Consider the following 26,437-nt stretch of genomic DNA (forward strand, 5'->3'; position numbering starts at 1 on the left):
TTTCACTTTGAATAAAATATTGTTAGAATATTATTTATTATTATTATTATTATTTTAAAATTTAAAAATATTAAATTGAGATTTAAAAATATTGAATTATTTATTATATTTTATATAAAAATTTAAAAAAATTAAAATAATAAGATAAGATGAGATAAAACGTTTTTTAAATCCAAACGGGACTATATATAGAGAGAGAACTTTAACTATACAAAGACTCTTATATATTAATTAATATAATGGGTATGAAATGGCCTCATTTGTTTTCTTACCCTCGTTTGGATGTTGAGTTGTGAATAGTAATATTTATAGGTCCTATCGAGATAGATAAGTTTAAATTTTTTAAGTTGAGATGAATTTAACTTTTTAAGTTAAAATATATTAAGTATTTTGAGATGAGTTTATCCTTTTTATGGAAAGTTAAAAAAATAGTGGGTCTTATAAATGATTGGTTTGAGATGAGTTGAATTTAGTTATCAACAACCAAACACAACCTTAATGAGATCATGAGTTGAGATAAAAGTTGAAAGTTAAATAAAATATTATTATAATATATTTTTTTAATATTATTTTAGTTTTGAAATTTGAAAAGGTTGAATTATTTAATTTATTTTATATGAAATTTTGAAAAAGTTGTAATGATTATATAAAATGAGATAAGAATGGTTGTGAAAACAAACGAGACCTAAAGGTTTTAACTCATCCCAAATCAATATTGATGTGACCCACTATTTTTTCAACTTTACATAAAAAAATTAAACTCATCTTAATCTATTTTATACATTTTAATTTAAAAAGTTAAATTCATGTCAACCTAAAAAAGTTAAACACATCTCAATAAAATCTACAAAATATTATTTTTCACAATTCAACTCAACTCATCTTATCTTAACATCCAAACGTAATATAAGTAATTCGTATTTTGAAGTATTGTCGACGATATTTCGGCCTCCCAAAGTTGTAACTACATGAATATATACCATTCAAAACTCGAGTCTCCCCGATGCCAAATAACAGTTGATGATCAGTTTTTCTCACTTTCAATCATATGACAGTCTTGAATTTGGCGGACTCTAATTATAAGAACATAATAATTAAGTTGTATGCATTCATTTCCCCCACCAAATTGAAAGAGGTTAAAGACGGACATTGGAAGTAAATTGAAAGATCAATATTCTAAGAACAGAATTTCAAGTACTAGACTGCATGGATCAAGATCATATCCTGATCAAGAATTCCTATATTTGTCACTCGATCGATCTTAACTCAAAAATGTGTACTAAACGTATTAATTAGTAACTCGATCGATAATCCACTCTAATTGTAGTTGCTTGATTCAAACGATCGCCAATTAATTAGCATAGGCACGTACGTTGACTTAATACTTTGTATTGAAGCAGCTTTAAAAGTTTCATAGACAATATTTTATATTTACATGAGTATTATCCCGATCGACCTCCTCGCATATCAACTACATTCTCAACAGCAATCGAATGAAACTTAAAAGCCCGTCTTTGAGATAGAAAAGCCCAATCAAGAATTGCTATGTTTGCCAAGATAATGCTGGTCTGCAGTACGTGGGTGGTAAACTACTTGGGCTACTTCGATGTTAGATCTCAGTATTCAGCCTAGGAAAGTGGCAATGGAGTCGAGTCAAATCGAACCCTTTTAGGTATTGGAGTTGGAGGTCGGTACTAGATTCCAATTGAATTAGAGTAAGAGTTAGGCACGTTTAGAGATCAGTCCAATCTAGTATAATTTTAAACTAAATCTAATATTTAAATACACAATTTTTAAATTATTAAACTTAATTTAACTCAACTCAACTCAACTCTTTTTTACACGTGAGCCCCACAACTTTTTTTAACTTAACACATTTTTATACGCGGGACCCACAATATTTTTTAATTTTTTATAAATAGATCTAAATTCATCTATATCCAAACATATCTAAGCTCATTTTAGATAGGTCCTGTAAAACTCACTTCACCACCTCAACTCACTACTAATTATAAAAAATTTAACTCAACTCAACATACAAACGAGACTTAGAATCAAAAAAGGATGAATCCCATTGCCAACTTGGTCGGTGCTCAGCCTCAATTGAGCCACGCTTCACAATTTCATCTCCTTCTCTTGAGAAAAACATATATTTGTAAATCCATTTAATGATATTCCAAACTTATTATGACGTGAACATCTGTCATTATATTAGCTATGAGAAAGTACTTTGTTTTGAATTTCGTTATAACTAGTAATAACTTAAAAGCTCTTTAATGGAAAAATGATGTTGTTTGGATACGTATTAAAGTACTTTTTAATTTTAAATAAGTTAAAAAGTACATTTGAGATAAAACTCAAACATGTTTTTTCGGATAATGCGGAATCAAGTAGTTTCAATTTTAAAAAGACTGTTAATAGCAAAAATACTCATAAAACTTGATAATTATAACTTTCAAACTTTTAAGAATATGATCGTAATTTTAAAAAAGAAATCAAATGATATTTTATGTCATTTATACCTTAAAAATATTTTTTAATTTGTTTCTAAATAAATGTAATATGTTTGAAAGTATTTTAAACATATAGATACTAAACAGTAAATAATTTTTTAATAATAGAACTTATTACATACTTAAGCTATAAGTCATAAGTCCTAAAACTATAAGTACTTAAATTTCCCACCGCAATCTTGAATATGTAGTCTCTATGTACTTAACAAACCACACTTAAGAAGTTAATTACTGACAAATATAACGTACGAGACTTAACAAAGGACATGCCTTACGAAGGTTGATGTAGGCACTTAAAGAATTTAGGAAATAGGAGTGCTTGATGGTTTTATGGTTAATTAATTGAAGATATGTAGAGAAGTTAATTATAAATGTTTTCTGATTTTATTTCGATATGTTAATTGTGTCGTTTTAAGATACAATTCAACCACTTTCGAATTGAAAACTTGTGGTACAAAACTCATGTACGTTCTTTTGTCGTTGTCATAAAAGAAAAAGAAAGATTGTATTGTTTGCTTTGGTTGCAGGGATGCATGGCTTTATAAGATTGTCCCAACCCTTTTTCCTTTTGCAAGATAAGTTTGAAACCGGTAGATACCGACATTTAATTTGAACCACGAGAATTATCAAATGGGTTGGTCAAATAAACAAAACAACAAAAAAAATGAAAAGGAGACCGAGAAAAGGTTGTGCTGTGCTGGTTGTAAGAAGGGTAATATATATAGAGTAATGTTACATATAATATAAATATCAGATTTACTCATTTTTTTTAAAATAAATTAATGAAATTTTCAAATTTTAAAATTATAAATATCATTTCATCTATATGATCATTGAATTACTGATCTATAGATGCCCAAACAAATGTAATATTAATTACTTTGACTGGTATATATTTGTTTGATCATTAGATCTCCATCTCTTACCATTTTCCATCCGAGAACACACTGATTTTGGCATGAACTTTTTACTACTTTTGAAGTACGAAAATATTGAAAAGAGTAGTTCGGGGAAATTAAAAAAAAAACGTCAAAAAGATGAAAAGAACGTTGTGCGGAAGAAGTACTTAATTGGGAGCTTATCATTTAGTAGTGGATTACTGGCCGCCCGTACTCATATTATATATATATATATATATATGATCATTGACTATATATATCGTGACAGTCATGTTCTCTTGAAGTCCACAATCCAATTTATTTCTTTGGACTTTGGTTCCTGTGTCGCTTTCAGTCTTCCGCACAGAAAGATTGAGGAGTGATTTGAATTTAGGGGTAAATTAAGGGGCGGTTTGTATTCGAAAATCATTTCAAATCATCTCAAGTCATTTCAATTTATCTCATTACTATTTATTACTATTCATCAACTTTAACTCACAAATTTTATTACTATTCACAACTCATCTCATTACTATTTATAAATCATCTCAACTCATCTCAACTCATCTTCGAATCCAAACGATACCTAAATTGTGTTTGGATGTTGAGTTGAGTTAAGATAATAAAATATTATTAAAATATTATTTTTTAATATTATTATTATTTTAGAATTTGAAAAAGTTGAATTGTTTATTATATTTTATGTTGAGATTTAAAAAAGTTGTAATGATGAGTTTAGATGAATTGAGATGAATTTATGTTCTAAATAAAACCGTAAGATGATTTTGTGATTAATAAAATAAAAATTAAATTATTTATTATATTTTATATAAAAATTTAAAAAAATTATTTTAAAATTTAAAAAAGTTAAATTATTTATTATATTTTGTATAAATATTTAAAAAAATTATAATAATAAGATAATATAAGTTAAAATGAATTTTAAATTCAAACGAGATGGACAGAGATTGGATTTCCTCCCTAGCTTTTTTGGCCACATACTGGGTGGGTGAATTTCCACGAACCATGCATGTCTGGTTCAAACCAAGCCATGCGTTTGTTTCCCATGCATTTACATTTGAAATTCAAAAGGTCTGAAACTGATCGGAAATTCAAAAGGACAGTCATATATATGTATGCATTTAATAAACTCGTGCATGGGACCAACTCATTGCATCTTTTCATGAAGACGTACATTGATATCTGGACCTGTGGTTGTTTTCCATCCATGCGAATGGTAGCTAAAGAAAGTTGGATGAAAGTACCGTTCAAGACTTTACAAGTTATTTCTTACCATCACTTTAGTACTCGTCCCCATGATCACTCGTCCGTCAGAGGTTTTAGAGACGTGATATTTATATTTTGGGTAATCATATCTACTTAACATATTTTATAATATATTTCATAATATATGTTTTCAAATAAAGATATTTTTATAAAATAATATCCATTTTCTTAAAATATTATTATATAAAATATTATAAAAAGTTATGCATATTTATCATTTTTTTTTATAGTTTTAGGTCTCGTTTAGTTTTATATATTTCAACCTATTTTAACATTCAAATATCATTTATATATAAATACTTTTTAATTTTTAATTTTCAAATTTTTAATTTTTTAATCTAATCATTATAACTTTCTCAAATTTTAAAATAAAACACAAAAAATAATTCAATTTTTTTAAATTCTAAAAAAATATAATATTAAAAATTATATTTACATAATATTTTAACTTTATAATATTTTTATTCATTTTTTCCTCTCATTGTCCAAAAACTCATAAAAATCTTAACTCAAATAATTTCAATATTATTTACAGATTTATCATCTCATCTTATCTTATATGTGTAACTAAACGAGATTTTAGAGTGTGCAAATCGCGTGTATTTTCTTTGAAAATTATAGAACTCCACTTTTCTCGAAGTAAGTGCACGAGGCTTGCACACTTTGATACTGTATCTAAGATTACTCTATTGATAATAGTACATTTTGCTTTTTTTTTTTTTTAACTGACTATGCAGAATATTGTAAAATTTTATTTTGCTGCATACGTAGAGCATAATTAATAAAATATTTATATCACATAATTTAATTTTAAAAATTTATATTTTACAAATCAAATCTTACCATTTAAATAATATGTACGATGTACTTTGTACACATACTTAAAAACATAATAACTCCAATACAAAGAATATGAATATTCCTATAAAATCTCTGCTCAAGCTCTAGATATGAACTATAGGTGGCACCCTCCTACACTTGCAGCTTTAAAATTAAACATTGATGGAGGTGTTTTTACATACCTATCTTCTTCATGGATTGGTGTGATCCTAAGAGATTATCAAGGAAAAGTTTTACTGTCAGTGAGTGGTATCGAGAGTGTTGTACAAGATCCTATTGAAGTTGAATTACTTGCCATATTAAGGGGTCTGCAGCTGTGCATTCCAATGGAAAAAATATTAGAGTTAATTGTGGAATCTGATTCTCTTTTAAGTGTTCAAGCAATTCAAAGTATTGAGAAACCTATGTCAATGCACGACAACATGATATATGCGATCAAGGATGTAATGAAATTTCTTCGTAAGGTCTCAGTACAACATACTACTAGAGTGTCAAATGAAGCTGCAGATAGCTTGGCTAAATATGCACGGTTTCAAGAAACTTTAGCAGTTTGGGGGATCATATTCTTGATTCTATTGTTCTAATTGTTGAGTTTGAAATGGTGTAGTCTATTTTTTCTGCTTTCTGTTACATAAGCTTTGGATATGTAGCTATCTAACTTTATTTTTCTAATTAAGCTGATGAATATAGTTATTGGTTTTCATATAATAATAATAATAACTCGCAGAGTACTACCATGAATTCAGGGCTATATATAAATATTTTTTTCCTGTTTAATTACTATCCCAAAATATTCATCTAATTGGGCTTGTTTGGATGATCAAATGGTTTCATCTAATTTTATCTCATTTCCTTTTCGAACATTATTTAAACATAAATATTTTTTAATTTTAAGTTTGTAATTTTTTTATCTAATTATTACCTAATTATTACAATTTTTTTAAACTTTAAAATAAAATACAAAAAAAATTCAATTTTTTCAAATTCTAAAACAAAAATTATATTCCAACAATATTTAATTTTATAATATTCTTATTCAATTTTTTTTAAATTTCATAAAATATCATAACTCAAATTTTTTTACTACTATTTATAAATTATTTTACTATTATTAATATATTTCTTATCTTATTCTCTAAACATCTTCTAATTAGTACTGCAAAGTTCTTACGTGCAAGGCTCACGTGCAGATCGAGAGTGAATTAACTGACCCAAGTAAATTGCAATGAAAAATGCTACTTTCAACGAAAGTTGGCTCCGACAGTATTTTTTTATTAAATTTTTTCATTCTTATATCTCATCCTATTTCAGTTAATTATTATAAATTTTTATATAAAATAAAATAAATAATTTATTTTTTTTCAGATTTAAAAATAAAAATAATATAAAAAATATATATTCTAAATATATTTTATTCAATTTTTAACTTTAATCTTAACTAATTTTATTTTATTTTATCTTATTTACAAAAATAAACGAGACTTAATAATTAAGAAAATATTTTTTAATAATGTTATGAATTTTTTTTAAATATTTAAGATTATAAAAAAAAAAATTTTGTTGCTCTTATATAAAAGTAAAATATTCAATATATAAATATTTTTCACGAGAGGTTTTCTTAATTCATATCATTGCTCCAAATTTAAAAAAATGACGTGGCTATTATCTTTTTATTATTCATTTATTCTTATTTTTATTTAATTTTTTTTTATTTAATAATTAAGAAAGTAATTATTAATAAAATTATATATTTTTTAATTTTTTTTAATAACTAAAAATATTAAAAATTATTTAAAAAAATACATGTCAAATCATAAATCGGAGATTCTTGACGTGCTTTACTCCTGGCCAAAAAGTAAAGCACGTCAAGAAAAAAAGTAACGTACGTAGCTGTACTAATTAATTACAACGTTTATCACGCAGCCGACGTTGTAGCAGTACTGCAATCTTGTCAACTAAGTTATAGGCTCAACAAGTTGTATATATTTTTAAGCAAATTATTCTCCTAAGTTATTATTTATTATTTTATATTTTATATTTTAAAAAAAATATTTTTATATTTTAAAAAAATATTTTCATACTTTATAAATAAGTTATAAATATAAAATATGAGAATGAATAAAAATTGATGAGTAAAATTTTTTATTTTTAAAAGAATCCATATTCACGTCACTTAAAAAAGATATAATTTAATTTACATATAAAATTTAAATTTTAAAATTTATGTTCCGAATTAAATTATATATATAGTTTTTGAATTCAAAATTTTCGAACTCGAATTCAAACGTGACATTATTAAGCATATAAATATAATGTTTCTGACTTTTTTGCATCGATTAATTATACATTTATACAAAAAAATTTCTTAAGAAGTGTTGCTATATATATATATATATCGAAGAATATATACCCGTTATGCATGCATGCCAACTCATAATTTTGAATGTTTTGAATTAGGAAATAACAACCAAGAAACACGTCTTCTAAGGAACCTTAATTCAGCCAGTCCAAATTCGTTCCAATTTGTGTTTGTTTCACACGTGATTGGCACCGGCACTGCACAAAGTCAGCGTAGAACCGCGGACGACACCGTGGTTGCCGTGCAAAACACCCCATGTCCCCAGCGATAATGACACGTGCAGTCACACGCTGTTGTCCGCCTCACTTTTCCACTTATAATCGGACACGTGGAGAGAATCGCAGCCGTTAAATTATTTTTTGGGGGGAACAATTAAAAAGAAAGAAAAGGAGAGAAACGGCCGAGGACGAGAAGTAGGGGTAGTTTGTACAGTTTATACTTTATCCTCGTCAGGAGTTGAGAAAGATGCCCTTTATTATACTCCTTGACGACGCGTTCCCTTAGAAAGTTTCCTAATTACAACTCACTCTTAGAACGTCCACCGCCAATTTCGGATTTCATTCTCTCTCTCTCTCTCTCTCTCTCTCTCTCTAATCTTCTCCGATCAAAACAACAAAAGGCAAAAAACATTCTCTGTAAATCATAGTCCAAGCTAGGTCCGGTCTTTTTGTTTTGTTTTTCTGTTTGGCAATCACTCGCTCGACCCCAAGAGCGCTACGTTTACTTGTTGATAATATTCTGATCGAATTTTAGATTCGATCTCTGGCCCTTTTCTCATGCCAGAGATCGAGTATGTTACCGAGACCACCCACAAAAATGCCCTGTTCGGAAAATACGAGGTGGGCAAGCTCCTCGGGTGCGGAGCATTCGCCAAAGTCTACCACGCGCGCAATGTCCAGACCGGGCAGAGCGTGGCCGTGAAGGTCATCAGCAAGAAGAAGATCTCTGCCTCCGGCACCGGCAACCTGATGTCCAACATCAAGCGCGAGATTTCCATTATGCGCAGGCTCAACCACCGCCACATCGTGAAGCTCCACGAAGTCCTCGCCACAAAGACCAAGATCTACTTCGTCATGGAATTCGTCAAGGGCGGCGAGCTCTTCGCCAAGGTCGCCAAGGCCCGCTTCAGCGAAGATCTCAGCCGCAGGTACTTCCAGCAACTTATCTCCGCCGTCGGGTACTGCCACTCACGCGGGGTCTTCCACCGCGACCTGAAGCCAGAGAATCTCCTTGTCGACGAGAACGGTAACCTCAAAGTCTCGGACTTCGGGCTCAGCGCCGTGACAGACCAGATCCGACACGACGGGCTGTTGCACACTCTGTGCGGTACACCGGCATACGTGGCGCCGGAGATCCTAACGAAGAAAGGCTATGACGGTGCCAAGGTGGACGTATGGTCATGCGGCGTGGTACTTTACGTTCTAAACGCTGGTTACTTGCCATTCAACGACCCGAACCTCATGTCCATGTACAAGAAGATTTACAAGGGAGAGTATCGGTGCCCGAAGTGGTTTTCTCCTGAACTCAAACGGTTCTTGTCTCGGCTTCTCGACACGAACCCAGAGACGAGGATCACCGTTGATGAAATCCTGAGAGACCCCTGGTTCAGGAAGGGTTACAAGGAGGTGAATTTCTACGAGGAAGAATACAAGGTCGAGAAAGAGGGGGAGCCCACGGTTAAACAGTTGAATGCCTTCGATCTCATATCCTTCTCGTCCGGTTTGAACCTGTCCGGCTTGTTCGAGGACTCGTGCAACCCGGCGGACGACGGAGAGAGATTCATATCGGCCGAGCCGCCGGAGAAGATCGTCGAGAAAGTCGAGGAATTCGCTAAAGCCAACGAGAATAACTCGAGGGTGAGGTGGAAGAAGGAATGGGGCGTGGAACTGGAAGGGCGGAACGGTAACGTCGCCATCGGGGTGGATGTTTACCAATTAACGGACGGTCTGGTAGTGGTGGAGGCTAAGAGGAAAGGTGGGGACGCCGGTTCCTACAAAGACATGTGGAAGAACAAGCTGAGGCCTCTGCTAATCAGTGGCCAAACGTCTCAACCATGAACTCAAAATTGAAAATTGAAAAAAAAAAAAAAAAAGCCAAAAATGCAAAAGTGGTTGAAAAAAAAAAAAAATCAGTTGGTGGTGTGCTGTTGTTGTTAAACATAATTATAATACCAGAGGAATGCTTATTATTATGGTCTATGTGATGTTTGTTTCTTGTTTGCTCGTGAATTTGTGCTTTGGAATAAAGATGGCCAAGGGTAAAGGGCGTTTCCTTTAGTTAAAAACTTAAAATTGTTGGTTTTGCCATCCAGCTTCAATGCAAATTGTATCCAAATAGATCTAGGGTTTTTTTGCTTTCTTCTTCTTCTTCTTCTTCTCGGCCTCCTCCGTTTCTGTGTTTTTTTTTCCCTTTTTGTTTATCCTATGGACGACAAAAATGGATTCACCACAGAATTCTTAATTATATGTGTACTTATTATTCAGTTTTACATTAAATTCATTTTTTTTAATCCAAAAATTGTGATTAGCTCCAGTAGAAGAAGGCATGGCGCAGGGTGCTAGCTAAACTCTGCAAGAGAAGATAGGCTACGTTTGGTGAGGTGATATGAGATAATCTATAAATAATAGTAAAAAATTAATAAATAATTTATGAATAGTAATAAATTATAGTGATGTTGTCTGTAATGATCTCAGATCACCGTACAAACCAAACAAATTTAAAGGTTCGGGATTCTATTATCTTAACTACGTACAGTCTATGATCTTTATAAACCCTAATTTTCAGGAATGGTTAGAAAAAACTCGTGTGTCATTAACAAGAGGTATATATAATCACTTGTTACGGTGGGGATAACTCGAGTCTCGATCCATAGACTACTAATTTGGTTTCCTTCGTGTATAAGACATGTTGTGTTAATTTTACTTACTAAAAGCTAGAGCCAATACAAACAAAAGACAAAAGTAAAAAAACGAACACAAAATTAAAACTTAGGAAGAAAAACGTACGATCATGCATGAAAATGACCGATCGATACATTTTCTGGAAAGACCATGATCTGTCTATTTTCACTGAATGCAATACATAATCTGCTGGATCACGGGCTATTTTGAACTATTTCCTTCAAATTTTACGAAAACATGCATAGATTTTACATAATCCGGAATGCTCTAGACACACTATGAAAATCATCGGCCTGTTGGCCTGTTGGGACGTTCAATGATCTCACTTCATTCACATCTCAGCTTGATGGTCAGTATCTTTTGTTTTTCTCTTTTTAGTACTAACATGCATTTTGTCTCGTATTTATTAATGACATTCACACACGAAAATGACGGAGGAGAAAAAGCTGATCCAGCAAAAGTTGTTCTCCTTTCTCGTCTGTTTTTTTATCATTCTTTCCCATAATTTTTATATAGACGACCATCTTATACATGATCTGGTTTTTATTTTTTCGACTTTTATATAACCTCGTTTGGATGCAGGGAAAAAAAAGAGGGTGGAGGTGGGTGGGTGGATCTGTGTATAAAAAGATCAATCATGGCAAGCATTATTTTTTTCATGATTCAATTATGGCAAGTATTATATATGTGGGGACAAAATTAGCATCAACGTGACAACTGTGTACCCCACACGAATTAAGCAATTGTGAAGTAGACTTCTCATTCATTTATAAATCATCAATATTAATTATAGATTAACTTTGAGTTAAAGATGGTGTAATTTTTTCTTTTACGTAACGTTTTACCATCGTGTAATTATATTCTTTCTTTCGGAATTACACTTTTCACCTTTCAAAGTACACTCCATATATTTTTAGAGTTATTCTGTTATCAACTAAGGCCTCGTTTATTTTTGTAGATGAGATGAGATGAGATAAATTAAGATTAAAGTTAAAAAATTAAATAAAAAATTGTTAGAATATATTTTTTAATATTATTTTTATTTTAGAATTTGAAAAATTGAATTGTTTATTTTATTTTGTATTGAAAGTTGAGAAAGTTGTAATGATAAGATGAGATGAGATGGGATGTTTTCTGAAAATAAACGAGGCCAATCGGCGTGTAGAGCATACTGTTTGCATTACTTAAATGATGAGATTTGATTTTTTAAATTTAAATTTTATGATTTTTCTTTTAAATTAAATTAATCGGCAAGTGATTATAACCTGACAAATTACGACCAGGACCCATACAAAGAAGGCCCAAAACAAAGCAGACGGTGAGGCTTTATAGGCCTTTGATATGATATCGACCTGCAGCTTTCAAAACAATGAGAAAACTTATGGGCCGAGCGTATTTTGATTAACCGATGCTCCCACGACGAAGCGGGATCCAATGGTCCATTAGGCTGATATCGGCCCAAGTTACACTCGCGATGAATAGCTGTACGTTTTCTTTGAGTTTGAGAGTTGCAGAGTAGGGCAAGCACTGCGGACACAAATGGAGGGCGGCAAACGTAGCATTTGATTCCTTTTTTTTTTTATTGTAAGGTATGTTTATTGTAATTTTTAGGTTTTCTGCTCTTCTTCGAACTGTATGAAACTTGCTTGTTAGGTTGCAGAAAATGACTTTGGGAGTTTGTGACAATCTCAAGCGTTTTCATTTGTATGCATGTATTTTGTTTTAACTTCTTATTCGTTATGTTTCTGGCTGTTTGTTTACTGGGAAAGTTGTAAAAACTCCGCAATCCGACTACATTCCAGTCTCCGTTCTAAAAGGCCACAGACAAAAAGTCACAAACTCAGCACCCTGTCACCGAATGCCTTCTCTCCCGCTCCTCTCTTCTCTCTGCAGAATCTCCATTTCCCTTCCCTCCCGCAACATTCCCTCCTGCTAGCTCCGAGCTTCTCGCCTCTGGTTCCTACCACCTCGTTCGGCTTTTGGCACGCTGCCCGTCTGAGTCTCAAACAGGTTCTCCTGCCAATGGAGCAGCCCTGAACAGAGTCCCAGATTTGCTAGCGTTTGAGCGCAATACTCAGCGCTTGTTTTTTTTCCTTTCTTATTTTTATTTTAGTGTCATCAATGTTCCTCGTTGTTGGCTTTTGTTTTGATCACTTGATTCAATTTGGTTTACGAGACTTTTACTTTTTGTCGTGATAATGTTAATTCTATTTCATTTGTGGTACTGGGCCTATTTGAGATTGTCAGAATTTTGAGGTTTATGGTTGATTTGATAATTGGGGATTAAATTTAATCAAGATTGTAAGGTGAAGGTTGAACTTTGATTCGCTTTGATTCTTTTTTTTTTTTTGGTTTGATTTTGCTCCGATTCTGAAGAGGTTAAATGGAGCTCGAGTCAAACCGAGCTGGAGTGGAAAAGCAACTCTGATTCCATTCTGACTCTGTTAGAGTTGGAGCTTGGCCCTAATCAAATGGCGATTCAGTAACCTAGTTTGGATGTAAATGCAAATGTTTTTTCATTGCAATTAAACAATCATAAACAAATGTTAATATTATTTTGGTATTTAAAGTCCGGTTGGTCAAATGGTTGCCTTATGCTTAGTTGAGCTGAGGTTCTCTGCTTCCTCAGGTTCCAAAAAGTTGAATAATAACAAGATTAACATTTGTTTTCCAATTTTTCAGGTGGAGTTCTAAAGTTCACACTGGAAGGAAATCTTCCTTCTGTCATATGTGGTTTTTAGAACTTTTTTTTTTGGTTTCCAGGGCTCTGGGGGTGTGGTATTGGGGTATTAGACTGTGATAGAGAATGTCTGGAGAGTCAAACTTAAGGTATAGGCTCAATAAGAGACTCAAACTTGCAAGTGGGCGATCTAAGAATTCTAAGGATGGAAATAGAAAGGTTGAAAGTACACTTAGTAATGATGGGAAGGGAAAGCTTAAACCTATGAGTTATGATAGGAAAGCAAAGAGAGTCTATGCTGAGCATGATACAGATGAGGAGGTAACTTCTTCTGGAAATGCAAAGGCACCCAATAGAAAGAGTTCCTTTAAAAAAGGACAGAATCAGGTGAAAGGTGATGGTAAGGTACAAACAAACAAGAAGAAATCTTCTCGCTCCATATGGGTTTCAAGTAAAATAGAGAATTCTACTACTGAAACCAAACAATCTTATCGTAAACTTAAAGACGCAGTGGAAAGAGCTCGGGCATCTAATAGAACCAATGCAAAGGAGGTTGATGAAATGGATGTTGGTGGTACTGGTTTAATGAAGAAACGTTCTAAAGGTAAACTGAAGGATACAGTGGACAATGCCTGGGCTTCTAATAAAACCAAAACAAAGGGCGTTGATGAAATGGATGTTGTTGGGACCGGTTCATTGAAGAAACCTTCCAAAATCAAATATGATAAAATTAAGCGCCTGGATCAGTGTCAGGAGAAATCCCCATATGTATCTATTTCAAAATCTGCCAAGAAAAATGTTCGCGGAAAGCGTGCATTGGATGATGATTCGAAAGTACTAGATGATCAGCCAAAGAAGAAGAAGCAAGTAATTCGAATAGATCGGCATGATACCTCAAATAAACGGCTAGATGATGGCATTGTTATTAATGGTAAGCATTTATCAGTGTATTCTGTTTGTAATGCAGCGCTCTTTGTTTCTAACTTCAATTTTTTAAAATTTATTTACTGTTTTCTAAGCTGACCTTGAACTTACCAGCTTTAAAGTGATCAGGGTTTGCAATTAGTTTCTTCTTATTTATTGTTAAATAAAATGGATAATTGAATTTATTTCTCTGAAAAATATTTTTTTAATTGCTTTGCAGAAAGCACCAAAGAGAAGGAAAAAGATTTGGAGAAGAAAAATGAAATGTCGAGGAATGCACAATTCCGGGCAATACAACCAAGTCCCTCAATCCTTACCTATGTGGAAGATAACGTAATTTGCATGAGCAGGGACTCATGATGTTAGAGCTATATTGTTTTGAGTAATTCTGTTTCTTTAATTATAATTTCCTGCATTATGATTCCTTTTAATTTCATTCACAGTTGTTGGGCCGTCGACGCTTGATTGAGCTGCGGAGGGCGGGCTATAACATTGACCTTTCTGCCCCATTAGATAATATTCCGTTTTCTACCAGCTCTGAAAGAGAGCGCATTGAAGATTCTGTATGTTTATAAATTGTGCAGTGAAATAGTGTGTTCGATATTCACATAGTGCTGTATACTTCATTCCATATCAGTCTTGTGATTGGTTCAATAAGAAGATAGATTCCATTTACTGTGGGCTTCTCTTTCTGTACATTTCTTTACCTATGATGGTGCTAACATTTTTGTGCAGCCATTTAGGAATAAATTGACATTTTTTGCTGCTGCGAAGAGCTCATCATCATTTCCTCCTCCTGAACTCCCAGAGATTGCATTTGCTGGTAAATATTCCAAATTCTCACCCTCCTTCTATGCTTGTTATTTTAATTACAGCTGCGTTCCTTTAATGCTGTCACTCAGTAGCTATTCTTCTTTCAACTTGGTTAAAGATTTCATAATCTGCAATCTGTTCTATTTTCCATTATTCGAAGGTGAATGCATAAATTAATGGTTTCAATTTAAGCCATACATTGGCCAGGATGTAATGTAAATGTAGTAATACATTATGCCCTCATTAAACCGAGGGCAGATTTTGTTATGGCCTGAAATTACAGCCTTTTGGCAAAAGGAAGGATACCCTTTTTGGTCTACTTACTAGTTAGCCTAAACAAATTGATTGATTTCTTTTGTGGAAGAGATTTTCCTTGTTGTACATTGTTCTCAAACACATTTTTTTTTAAAGTAAACGATTATATTAATATTAATATGAATAGGAATAGATAGTGTGATTCGGTTCTCATATTAACTTCTGAAATGATTTTTTTAGATTGCTTTCTTTGGTGCTTACCGATAGATATATACGCTTAGAGGGTTTAGTTCTATTATATTTTCGTAGATTTGAACATTTTGAGAATGAGGCAATGAAAGACATCAAATACGTTTTATTGCCCTTACTAGGAAGGTCAAATGTTGGGAAGTCGTCGCTACTTAATGCCCTTACTAGACAATGGGGTGTTGTTCGGACATCCGACAAGCCTGGCCTTACTCAGGTGCTATAATTTCTTAGAACTCCGAGTTTCAGTATCTGTTGGACTTGTTTATTAATGACAATGGTTCTTCTGCAGACTATTAATTTCTTCAATTTGGGGTCAAAGCTCTGCTTGGTTGATTTGCCTGGATATGGCTTTGCTTATGCAAAAGAAGAAGTTAAGGACGCTTGGGAGGAGCTTGTAAGTATGCAAACAGAAATGCACCTTTTCTTGTGTAGCTGCTTTCTAGCCCATTCTGGAAATAAACAACTGAGACCATGACATTGGCACTCCCCAAGATGCTGATGCCACATGGTACCACGTCCTGTGCTTGCAATTCATTTGTAATTCACCTATGATCAGTTTGGGTTCTCAAAATACTAAAAAACATGCCAATTTCTTTTTGCTCGGTCACCCGGGTAAGATCTGGACAAAGTTTATTTTGGTAATGTTGGGACAACTATTAAAGAATTTAAGTTGCTATTTTGATGCAATTTTGGGAAGCATGGAGAGTAGTTATAGCTCCATTAATGCGATACCCTATATGATAAGGATAAGGGTAGGTGGTATATGGGATCTGACATTGCTTGGGAAAGAGAAGTTCTTGCTCTTTATAAGGTTCCAATGAGACTCCAATTGTATCGTTGACTAATCTTTTGGAGTATAGGCCATGTGGTTTGGGCTTTCTATTGGGGCGTTACAATTAATGGATGCAATTAGATCAACCTGATAGTTGTATTAATTTTTTGTGAGTCTTAAAATTGGAAGTTTAGGTAGTTGTCGGTGTGAGAAGTGGCAAATTGGGTTAGTGGTCTGGATTACTTCTGTATAAGTCCTGCATTCTTTTGATGTATAAAAAATTGGGTTCTTATTGTTACATGTACCTATGAACTGCTTGCTCAAAATCTTTTAATCTGTAGGTAAAGGAGTATGTTTCCACGAGAGTTGGTCTGAAACGGGTATGCCTACTTGTTGATACAAAATGGGGTATGAAGCCAAGGGATCATGAACTCATCAATTTGATGGAAAGGTGCACGTACACATTTGTAATATTGGTACTTTGCAATTCATTTCCCTTAAGAGTTAGCCCTCCGTTTGGATAGTGAGATGAGATGAGATAGTTTTAAATAAAAGTTAAAAGTTGAATAAAATATTGTTGGAATATTATTTTTAAATATTATTATTATTTTGGTATTTGAAAAAGTTGAATTGGGATTTGAAAAAGTTAAATTGAGACTTGAAAAAGTTGAATTGTTTATTATATTTTCTGTAGAAATTTGAGAAAGTTGTAATGATGAGATGAGATGAGTTGAGATGTTTTCTCAATCCAAATAGGAAATTGTTGGAATATATACTCATATGCTATGGCCGAGGCATGTAAATTGGAGACCCATGTTAAAATAAGAAACCAGCCTGTTCTGTTAACAGGATATTCGAGGCACATACACAAGTAATAACTTTTTTTAATGGTCCCACTTGGGTTGTGGCAGTCTGTTTTCCACATATATGTTTTGAGTCTATTTAAAATGTCTTTTAGTACCCATACCTGTGGTGCCCATTTGTTAATGTGCATTATCATCATACTAGTGCACAAAGGTCACCAATATTACAGTATTGGGTTTGGAGAAACGTATATAGCTAACCATCTCAAGTTGATGCTATGGATTGGCGAATACTGATCTGATCCAGCCTAAAACCACCTGAGGTGGTATGCTATTTCCACATTAGTCTTCTGCATCTTCATTTTTCTGTGTATGTATATGTACAGGAAATTACCTATAAGAAAAAAAGTACATGTATAGGAAACAATAGTCCTGCTAGAAGTGGCATGTACTTAACTTTTACGCTCTTCAATATCTCTCTTTACAGATCCCAGACTAAATACCAGATTGTATTAACCAAGACGGATATGGTTTTCCCTATTGATGTGGCACGCCATGCGATGCAAATTGAAGAGGTGAGTGTTGCACAAGTTTGGTGACATTTTTATCAAAATGTACCTCTGCCTCCAGTAAGACTAACATGTCTCTTAATACGATTTGGTTTTATGCAGAATCTCAAGGCAAATAAGTCTGTAGTTCAACCTTTGGTATGAAAGCACAACTTCATTTGATTGATTGAATCACTCAATATTATACACTTAATAAAATTTTATCTTTGTTCGAAGAGAGCTAAGTACTTTGAAAATGGTTTGAACTTCAGATGATGGTAAGCTCAAAATCTGGAGCTGGTATCCGAAGTTTAAGGACAGTGCTTTCTAAGATTGCACGGTTTGCCAAGCTTTAATCCTACTCAGAACTTGTTTCATTTAGGTAAGCTCTATAGTTCAGCATTGCGTATTAACATTTTCACATGCATTTAGTCAGTCCCATGAGATTTTATATTTGGGTCTTGTGAAATCGACTGGCGATTCCAGCCCTATACATGCAAACAAACTACTCAGAATGAGCTTAGGATGACTCAGACCAAGTACTCTGTTGTACTGTTTAGCGCTTAATATAAATGATTTAAGTGGTGCATATTGCTTCCTTGCAGGCTGATGTGAACTTTTCTGGCTCCAAATATTTCCTTGCAAAACTGAAAGCCTCTAATCCATAAAAACAATCAATGTGCAGATTTTGCTGTTTGTGGGCAGCTTACTGACAAGACGGGTGTCTTTACCTTCTTTTGATAGAGTTGCCTGCCAATTCCACTCTGCAGGACGATATGGATGGTGTTGATAGGTGTTACAGCAAGATGTGTTTTCTTGTAGATTGTGACGCTTCGGAAAATAAGTTTTTATTCTTTTTGAAGAAATTGGTAGTGCGATTAGAAACTTTTTTATTGTCATTTTTTTTTCTAAATGAAATGGACTGGCTAGGTTGCTCCCATTTCGCGTGTCCCTAGCCCGAAAATGTGTTTTGTTTTGTTTATTTTTCCATGTTTACTTAGATGTTTATCAATGGATTCAATAGCAGTTCGAAAGGTTTTCATATACAAGAATATCTGAATCTAAGCTTATGTTCAGCTTCTGTTTCTCCACATGTTTGGATGCCTAGGTAGGTAGGTAGGTGTTCATTGCAAGTCTTTCTTTATTTGAAACGTTTCCTAAATGTTAGAATAATATCATCCTCAAGCGATGCTTAATGAAAGCATCCAAATATGGATGACAAATCATAGATACTATATATATAGTTTTGTATCAGCCAAGTTCATGAAGTTGGAAATGACACAATTCGAACCGTTTAACATTGGTCACACGGTGAATCCCAAACTCTTGATAGACAATAATTTACTACAATTTACATTTTTTTATTGTATGGTGGATGCTCTTTGACGTAGCAATTCTTCCCAAAATCTCAAAAAAAGTGGAATTTCATGTGTTAGATTTGAAGTATGGTATTTTGAGCTAATTCTAAGAAAGAGTTGTTAAAATTTGAGCATTATTTCTCGAGTAAAAATGATAAGGGCTCGTTTAGATAGTGAGATAAGTTGAAATAGTTTTAGATGAAAGATAAATAAAATATTGTTATAATATTATTTTTTAATATTATTATTATTTTAGAATTTGAAAAAGTTAAAGTATTTATTATATTTTGTATGAAAATTTAAAAAAATTATAATAATAAGATAAATTGAGATGAAATGAGATAAAATACTTTGACTATTCAAACGTTGTTATCTCCATATATAAATTAGGTTAGGTTGTGGCTTGACTTGGATTCCATCCAAAATGATCACCCACAAGAATACAAACAAATTCATTTGAACAGACGCGGCTTCATTTCCTTCTAACCAACGACAAATTATTTATTGATTACACGTTTTTTATATTAATTTAAAAATAATGGAGAAAGTGGTCAAGTGGGAACCAACTCAGGGTCCAGCAAATGGTGGACCTTTTCTTCTGCAAAACAGTGGTGGACTTTTCCTTCTGCTCCATTACTCATTAATTATTTTTTTTATTTGTTTAAAAACCCTAATCTAACTAATACCTGTATTAAAACAATAACATAATATGATGCTGAGAATTTTTGTCTCAACTTTAGTATTATAGTAAAAACATCAAGATTTTAAACGAAATTTTTAATAAAAGAGAAATACACAATCATAAAGAGATATTATAAAAACAAACGATATGATTTTATATAAAATGTTAAATCTACTTTATAATAAAAGTCGTATATATGAAGTTGTTGATTTTTTTTTGTTTTTGTGGCTACATTATTTGAATATTATTTTATAAAATTTAGACAAAAACTCTCCAATATAATATCCAGATTCGAATGAAAAGGGAAGACACATGAATGATGTTATCAGTTAAAATCAAAGTTGTAGAAATTTAATAAAATAAAAATGAAAAGTGGCAAAAATCTCACACGTTGCCAACCGAATTTGACAAAACTTCAACTGCACCCATCCCCAGCTTTTTCACTTTTTCTTCGTTCATAGCAAATTTTCTGTGCTGAAGAAACATTCATTTCTCAATCCCTCCCCCTCTTCTAATCGGATTGCGAAAATGTGTCCGCTGAGGCTTATTTTAATATTCCTCTCCGCCACTCTAGCCGGCTTCTTCGTCCTCCGAAACCTCAAATCCCACGAGCCGCTCCAAGAAGAAGTCGCCGGCGCCGAAGACCACGTCGTTAAGAATCCCAACCTCGAGTCATCCAAGGTCTCCACCATTCTATAGGGCTTTTTTTTCGTTCTTGTTTCAAATTCTTTCTTTTCCTTCCCTCTCCCCCCAAAGACTTCAATTTCTTTTCACATTTTTTTATTTAGTTCTGAATTTGGGATTTGCAGGTCCGTTCGGCGTTCTGGACCTGTGTGGACATGGCTAGTGGTCGATACCTGTGGAGGCATTTGGTCTCTGCGTCCTCTAAGAACTCCGATTGATCTGCGTCCATGGCACTGCTACTGTGTACTCCTTTGTAGGTACATGGCTGAACCATCATTTACCTCTATGTTGTTGCTGTTGTAATCTTCAGAGTCGTTTGAACACCCCTATATTCTTGTTTGTTGTTGTTGGTAAAGCTGTTATCAAAATTTACGTATACCTGGAATTACACGGAACTGTACCCTTGTAGAGATTGTGATTCGGTTCTGTTTATTAAGAATTTGATTTTTCTAATGTATTGTGTGTGAAATTAAGAAACTTGAATTGCTGGCCGAGTAGAATTGGTACCTGTTGTGGGGGTGCAATCAAGCCTGTAACTGATTAATTCAGGTTTTCATGGAACTGAATCTTGATTCTTTATTCTCTCAAGCGATAGGGAAAGCATAGGACTAAGGACACAACATTTTTGCTTTGGTGTTAGCTACTAGAGTAATTTTTATGCAATGTGCAGCAGGATCTTGAGAGAGTAGTCTCGGTTTTTTTCATCTTCTTGCGATCTTGGCATCGAGTTCCAAAGTTGAGTGGTTGCCTTGATTGTGGAACAAGGGCAAAATAGATTGAATAATGTTTTTTGACACCGAGCGGTTATTAGGGCGGGGCTTATAAAACGTTTTCTGTTGCGTGTGCTTCCAATTTATATAGTTAAAAGTTGTTAAGTGGGTGTTGTGTCCCATATGCAAAATTAACTTTGTAAGCTTCCTGTTCTGGGTTCTAAAAGTTTCAATTTGAGCAGAGACAATATGTCCTTGTTGCAGATGCATGTTTGCTTACATGCAAGCACAAGGCACCAAGGGAAAGTGCTTCTTAATCTTACAGTAAAGTGCATCTAATGAAGTGAACTTAAAGCACAAAAGTGTGTGCTTCCTGTGAAAGCACTAGGAACAAATAATGTCTTCTTCATATTCCATTAAAAAATATCTGTGGTTACATTGAAAATTACCTTCGATCCAAAAAAAACTAAGAATGACAATCCCCCCCGCGGGGATTAGTGATATTCACTCTGTTACACGTGCTTTTGGTTATATTTTGTAAAAGCATGTTTATTACATTGATCTCTGATACAATGGCTGGGTACATGTGTAATGTCAACTACAGAAAATGTAAAGCCCAAGATAGTAGCACGTAATTCTATATTTTAGAATACAATACAAGTGAATGATTGCTTTGTTTCCTATTGATAATTTCATTCCAGGTTATTATGTATAAATTTTAAGAAATTAGATAGCCTATGCAGAATTTGGAATTTTGTACCCACAATTCTTTTGCATTTGCCCAATGCTTGAATGCTTGAACTGTTTGAGCCATATAAATATCTTTTTTGAATTTTATGTAAGTTTTATTGATTATATATGAAAAGTTTTTCTCTTGGAAATAATTGTATATTGTGAATGCTTTACTACAGTAAGGCTTGCACTTGTTTTTCCCTTGATGCATAGGCTTCACATGGTCTTTGCACTCAAGTATACTTGGGGCTTTTAACAACAATGAATATGTCCAAGGCATTTAAAATGGGAATTCATCTACGTGAAGGCTACTTGGAAACATGAAGCTTCTTTGTAGGATTGTTTGTAGCATTAGCTTTCAAATTATATCGATTTGTATGGAACACAATGAATCGGCACATCCTATGCCTCAACAAGACTTGGAATATATCAGAGAATGATTGAAGTGTTTAGATTTGGTTTCTAGGAGCCTGTATATATGTCATTCTTAGTCCATTTTGACCTTTGACTAGTGTTTTGGTATGCCAGAATGTTTATGTTGACCCGTCATTGTGTTGTGTAATCCGCCAGAAGTGGTTGAATATATCCAAAGCCTTGGACTGGCTACTGTTCCTTGCTACTCTCTCTCTCTGTGCCTATGTGGTTGCATGAGCATGGGTCTTTTTTTTTTTTTATAGGTAACATGAGCGTCTGTTTTTTTATAGGAAGAAGTCTAATCTCCCATCTGATTGAATATGATCAAACCCCAATAAGATGAAATCTTCTATGCCCATCTTCAAGCTATGTGCAATTTGATATTTTGAATTCTTTGATCGTTAACATTGCAGCTCTCACAGCTCACTGAGATGCGAACAATTTCCTTTTATACTCTTTGGCATGACACCATTCCTTAAAGATTCTCATTGTATTACTTATCAAAAAAAGATTCTCATTGTATAGATTCAAGTTCAGAAGGGTAGCAACCCAAGCTTCTTGATGCTGTGTTGTGATAGAAGCTTATATGCATAGAAATTTTCCATGGAAATAAGTACCTTCCTTTGACTCAGTAGTTGAAGAATGGATTGGTATTGTGCGTGTTCTTCTTTATTTTTATCAAGCTCATTGCTTGTGGGTGTCAAATATGGTTATTGATGGTTAGAATCAGAGTGGTTAAAAGCTGCAGTATGAAAAGTTAGTTCCTTTGTAACGCTTCTTTGCAGAAACTTTCCTCGTATGGCATATGACTCTATGAGCATTCTTGATGTGTGCATTCATGTAGTGCTTGATTTGGTTGACAAGAAAACAGATGAATGAATTCGGATGGTGGCATTGAAGTGAACTTACAACCTAACTAGTATTATGTCCTTTCCAATTCCATTGAGGGATTTCGGCAGCACTCAATTTACATTAAGTGTATCGTTTGGAATGGGAATATTTTTTATAGATAAATTCTACATGTGGGAAGGCCACTTATGTGAAGTGGACAGATTGCAAATAAGTGGTATCCACCTCACTTACCAACATCTCCCACTTGCCTATAGTGGACATGACCCCAAGTTTGCATCTTTCTAGTATTCTCAATCTTGTTCATACAAATAAATAGGCCGTGCGACCACCGATCACATTTATAAAAGAAAGGTGGAAGTACTATACCAAATCTCTCACTGAGAAGACCAGTATAGTTACATCCCTTATGTGTCTTGTCATGTCCTAGACCCATTCGATTGCATTAAATCAAGCATTTTCGAACCTTCTTAAGTTTAAAAAACTCAGAACAATGCTTAACTTCCTATAAATCATTTCAATGTGTTCACAACTTTAGTTGCTACCAATGTGTAGCGTCTTAGTTCGACGTCGGCAAACACCATTGAAGATACGATGTTGAATGGTCTCTCCTTTGTACTGTTTGTTTCAGGTCAACTTTGTAATGTCTATTTTTAAAGATGAAGTAGCTCTGTTTATAAAAAAAAAGGGATTGTTAGGTACATGTCACGGATTCTTAGGAACACGTCGAGTGATGATTGGAGTTAAAGCATTTTGGGGGCCTCTAATCCTGCTTATCGAACTGAATGTAGCTTACGTTGAGTGTTTCGAAAACAGTTAAAACATTAGAGCCCTCTCTTTATGGGGCCACTTGGAGGGAAGGAATTTACAGGTGAATTAATTAAGAAAGTCTAAAGGTGAAAACATAGTTACATGATGGAAAAACTGTGGAATTGACTGTTCACGATTTCATTGCACCCAAAAAAAAAAAAAAAACACACGATGTGTGAAAAAAGTTCACTCTAAGAGGATTCAACGGAAAATGAGTTGGTGACGATTTTTTTGTCGAAAAGAAAGTAAATAATGAGAAAATATGAGCTATTGTTTTTCATTTATTGAGCTGTTGTAACAATTGTCAATAGGTGACAGATCAGATCAGATCAGATCAGATCAGATCAGATGTAGAGCAATAACACAGATTTTTCATTCCACGATATCGAAATGTTTGAAGTCATGAATTTTGTTAGAAAAGAAAGAAAACTAAATGGACATTGATAATGAATTAAAAATAAATTTATTTCTTTTTTTTTTTGAAATTTTTTGTGCCTTTTTCGGTTTTTCCTCTATTAGAGAGAGTGGTGATGGAAACGTAGGCAAAAAGAAAGGAAAGGGCTTTTCCATGCTTTCTGTATTGATCTCCCCCGGCCCACGCCACAAAAGGCCACATTTTGTTTTCAATCATTTGGGCTCCTCTCAATTTCTAATTTCTAACACCTCAAGATTCAAATTAAAAATCTTCCCACTTCTGTCCAGGTATTATTAAAAAGTTGGACATCTCAATGAAAACGGTGTGTGTTCATCATCGAGTGGACAACCTAGGTTTCATACTACGGTTTGACCAAAGAATAATGCTCCCGCTGTAGCTTAGCATGTGTTTTTATGTGTTTTTTTTTAAATTATTTTTTATATAGATTTTTTTAACACTTCTAAATATTTTTAAAAAATAAAAAAAAATATAATATTATTACAAAATATTTTCTTAATCACGAAATTATTTTACTTCATGATTAAGAAATTATTTTTTAATGATTTTTAATGATGTTTTAAATTTATTTTATTTTTTAAAAATATTTGAAAGTGTTAAAAAATTTATATAAAAAATAACTTTAAAAAAAACACATGCTAGAGCTCCCGCGGGCTCCCAGTGGGAGCTCTAGCATTGTCCTTGACCAAAATATAAACACTGGTCCCTCACCATTGGACTTGCAGATTTTTTTTTTATTTTTTTACCTCTCATTCCAAAATTTATTACAAAAAAAAAGAAAAAAGAAAAATAGTAGCTTGAAAGATCAGAGTATAGAAGCAACCTATGATGTTTCTAGTAATCGCAGAACTCCACATGATCTCTTTCGATACAAGTGGTTGAAAATAACATGCCACGTAAAAAAGATGACAAACCAAACCAAACCAAACCAAAACACCCTTCCTTTCCTTCTAAAAGCAACCAAACCGACACTGTCAAATAGGGATATGATGGATATCTGGGTTGTCCAGATGGAACCATCTGGAGGAGTTGCTTAATTGAAAACATGGGGTCAGTCTCATATATCATATGATTACATCGCACTATTGCCTTGCTTTATTTCTCGACCATAAGAATAAATGAGGGTCCCCCCCGTTAATGAAACTTCGCCCACCTTTGGAGAAAATTCTTTGAAAAGCCAGGTGGGTATTTGCCCTTGTGTCCGTTAGGGATTCACCACCATCAATAAAGCAAGACCACAAATATTTTAAACCATGCACAAAAAGTTAAGTTTGAACTGCATCCATCACTAGGACTGAGTAATAAAAAAATGAGTGTGACACATCAAGGAGATTGGTGTTCACTGTTCACCACAAGCTACTAGAAGCATCCCTCGAATCTAGGGAATGGACAAAAATGGAGATGAAAGAACTAGAATCTGGTTGAGCAGTGAGCTAAGAGATCAAAGATTCAGCCTGTCAAAAGGAAAATGATAACTTTGCAAAATTGAAATTCATTTTTAATTGCATTGGTTGATTCAAAATGGGCTAAAAAGGGTTGTAGTTGTATCATTACTTGCTGTCAAGATAGGGCCAATAACTAATACAAAAATAGCAATTAAATAAGTACGGGTAGCTTGTAAGGATTCATAATCAGATCATAACTTTCGATGTTGTTCTACTTGCATCATTGTGAACAATATCACACTCGCTACAACCTGTTTGTGCCTAAACCAAGATGAGTATATGGTGATATGTGATCAATGACACCTCTAATAAACCCGCTATTCATCTATCTAATAAGAAAATCCAATGAAGGTATACGTTGGCTCATATCAAGACCTTCGAATATGGTCGTGATCCTTTCAAGGTATCTTGATATCACCAGGTTTAAAACCATAGAAAACCGAACTGGAACAAATCAATAAAACATTGATTGTGAGTAAAACAATCAGAGAAGAACATG

The 26,437-nt window shown here is 33.5% G+C and overlaps 3 protein-coding genes across 9 annotated transcripts; all 3 read left to right on the forward strand.

Moving 5' to 3' along the window:
• The first annotated feature begins 8,301 nt into the window (after nt 1–8,301).
• LOC121238936 (CBL-interacting serine/threonine-protein kinase 11-like) lies at nt 8,302–10,153 on the forward strand. The gene has a single exon (XM_041136037.1). The coding sequence runs from the start codon at nt 8,654–8,656 to the stop codon at nt 9,932–9,934; it is 1,281 nt and encodes a 426-aa protein (XP_040991971.1). The 5' UTR covers nt 8,302–8,653; the 3' UTR covers nt 9,935–10,153.
• A 2,061-nt stretch (nt 10,154–12,214) lies between these two features.
• On the forward strand, nt 12,215–18,897 carry LOC121238915. 7 transcript variants are annotated; one of them, XM_041136010.1, is made up of 12 exons: nt 12,215–12,362; nt 13,540–14,388; nt 14,602–14,714; nt 14,825–14,944; nt 15,117–15,204; nt 15,821–15,912; nt 15,988–16,092; nt 16,812–16,927; nt 17,761–17,848; nt 17,945–17,980; nt 18,094–18,203; nt 18,427–18,897. In XM_041136010.1, the coding sequence occupies exons 2-11, from the start codon at nt 13,584–13,586 to the stop codon at nt 18,175–18,177; spliced, it is 1,647 nt and encodes a 548-aa protein (XP_040991944.1). In that variant the 5' UTR covers nt 12,215–12,362; nt 13,540–13,583; the 3' UTR covers nt 18,178–18,203; nt 18,427–18,897. The 7 variants fall into 7 exon arrangements, 6 of the variants coding, with proteins under 6 accessions (XP_040991944.1, XP_040991947.1, XP_040991949.1 ...); XM_041136013.1 differs by having other exon boundaries at nt 18,507–18,897; XM_041136011.1 differs by having other exon boundaries at nt 12,218–12,366; nt 13,541–14,388.
• A 1,366-nt stretch (nt 18,898–20,263) lies between these two features.
• Nucleotides 20,264–20,998, forward strand: LOC121239000. Its single transcript, XM_041136124.1, has 2 exons — nt 20,264–20,542; nt 20,671–20,998. The coding sequence occupies exons 1-2, from the start codon at nt 20,390–20,392 to the stop codon at nt 20,761–20,763; spliced, it is 246 nt and encodes an 81-aa protein (XP_040992058.1). The 5' UTR covers nt 20,264–20,389; the 3' UTR covers nt 20,764–20,998.
• The last annotated feature ends 5,439 nt before the right edge of the window (nt 20,999–26,437 follow it).

Source organism: Juglans microcarpa x Juglans regia, chromosome 7D (genome assembly GCF_004785595.1).
Source record: "Juglans microcarpa x Juglans regia isolate MS1-56 chromosome 7D, Jm3101_v1.0, whole genome shotgun sequence".
Taxonomy (NCBI): domain Eukaryota; kingdom Viridiplantae; phylum Streptophyta; class Magnoliopsida; order Fagales; family Juglandaceae; genus Juglans; species Juglans microcarpa x Juglans regia.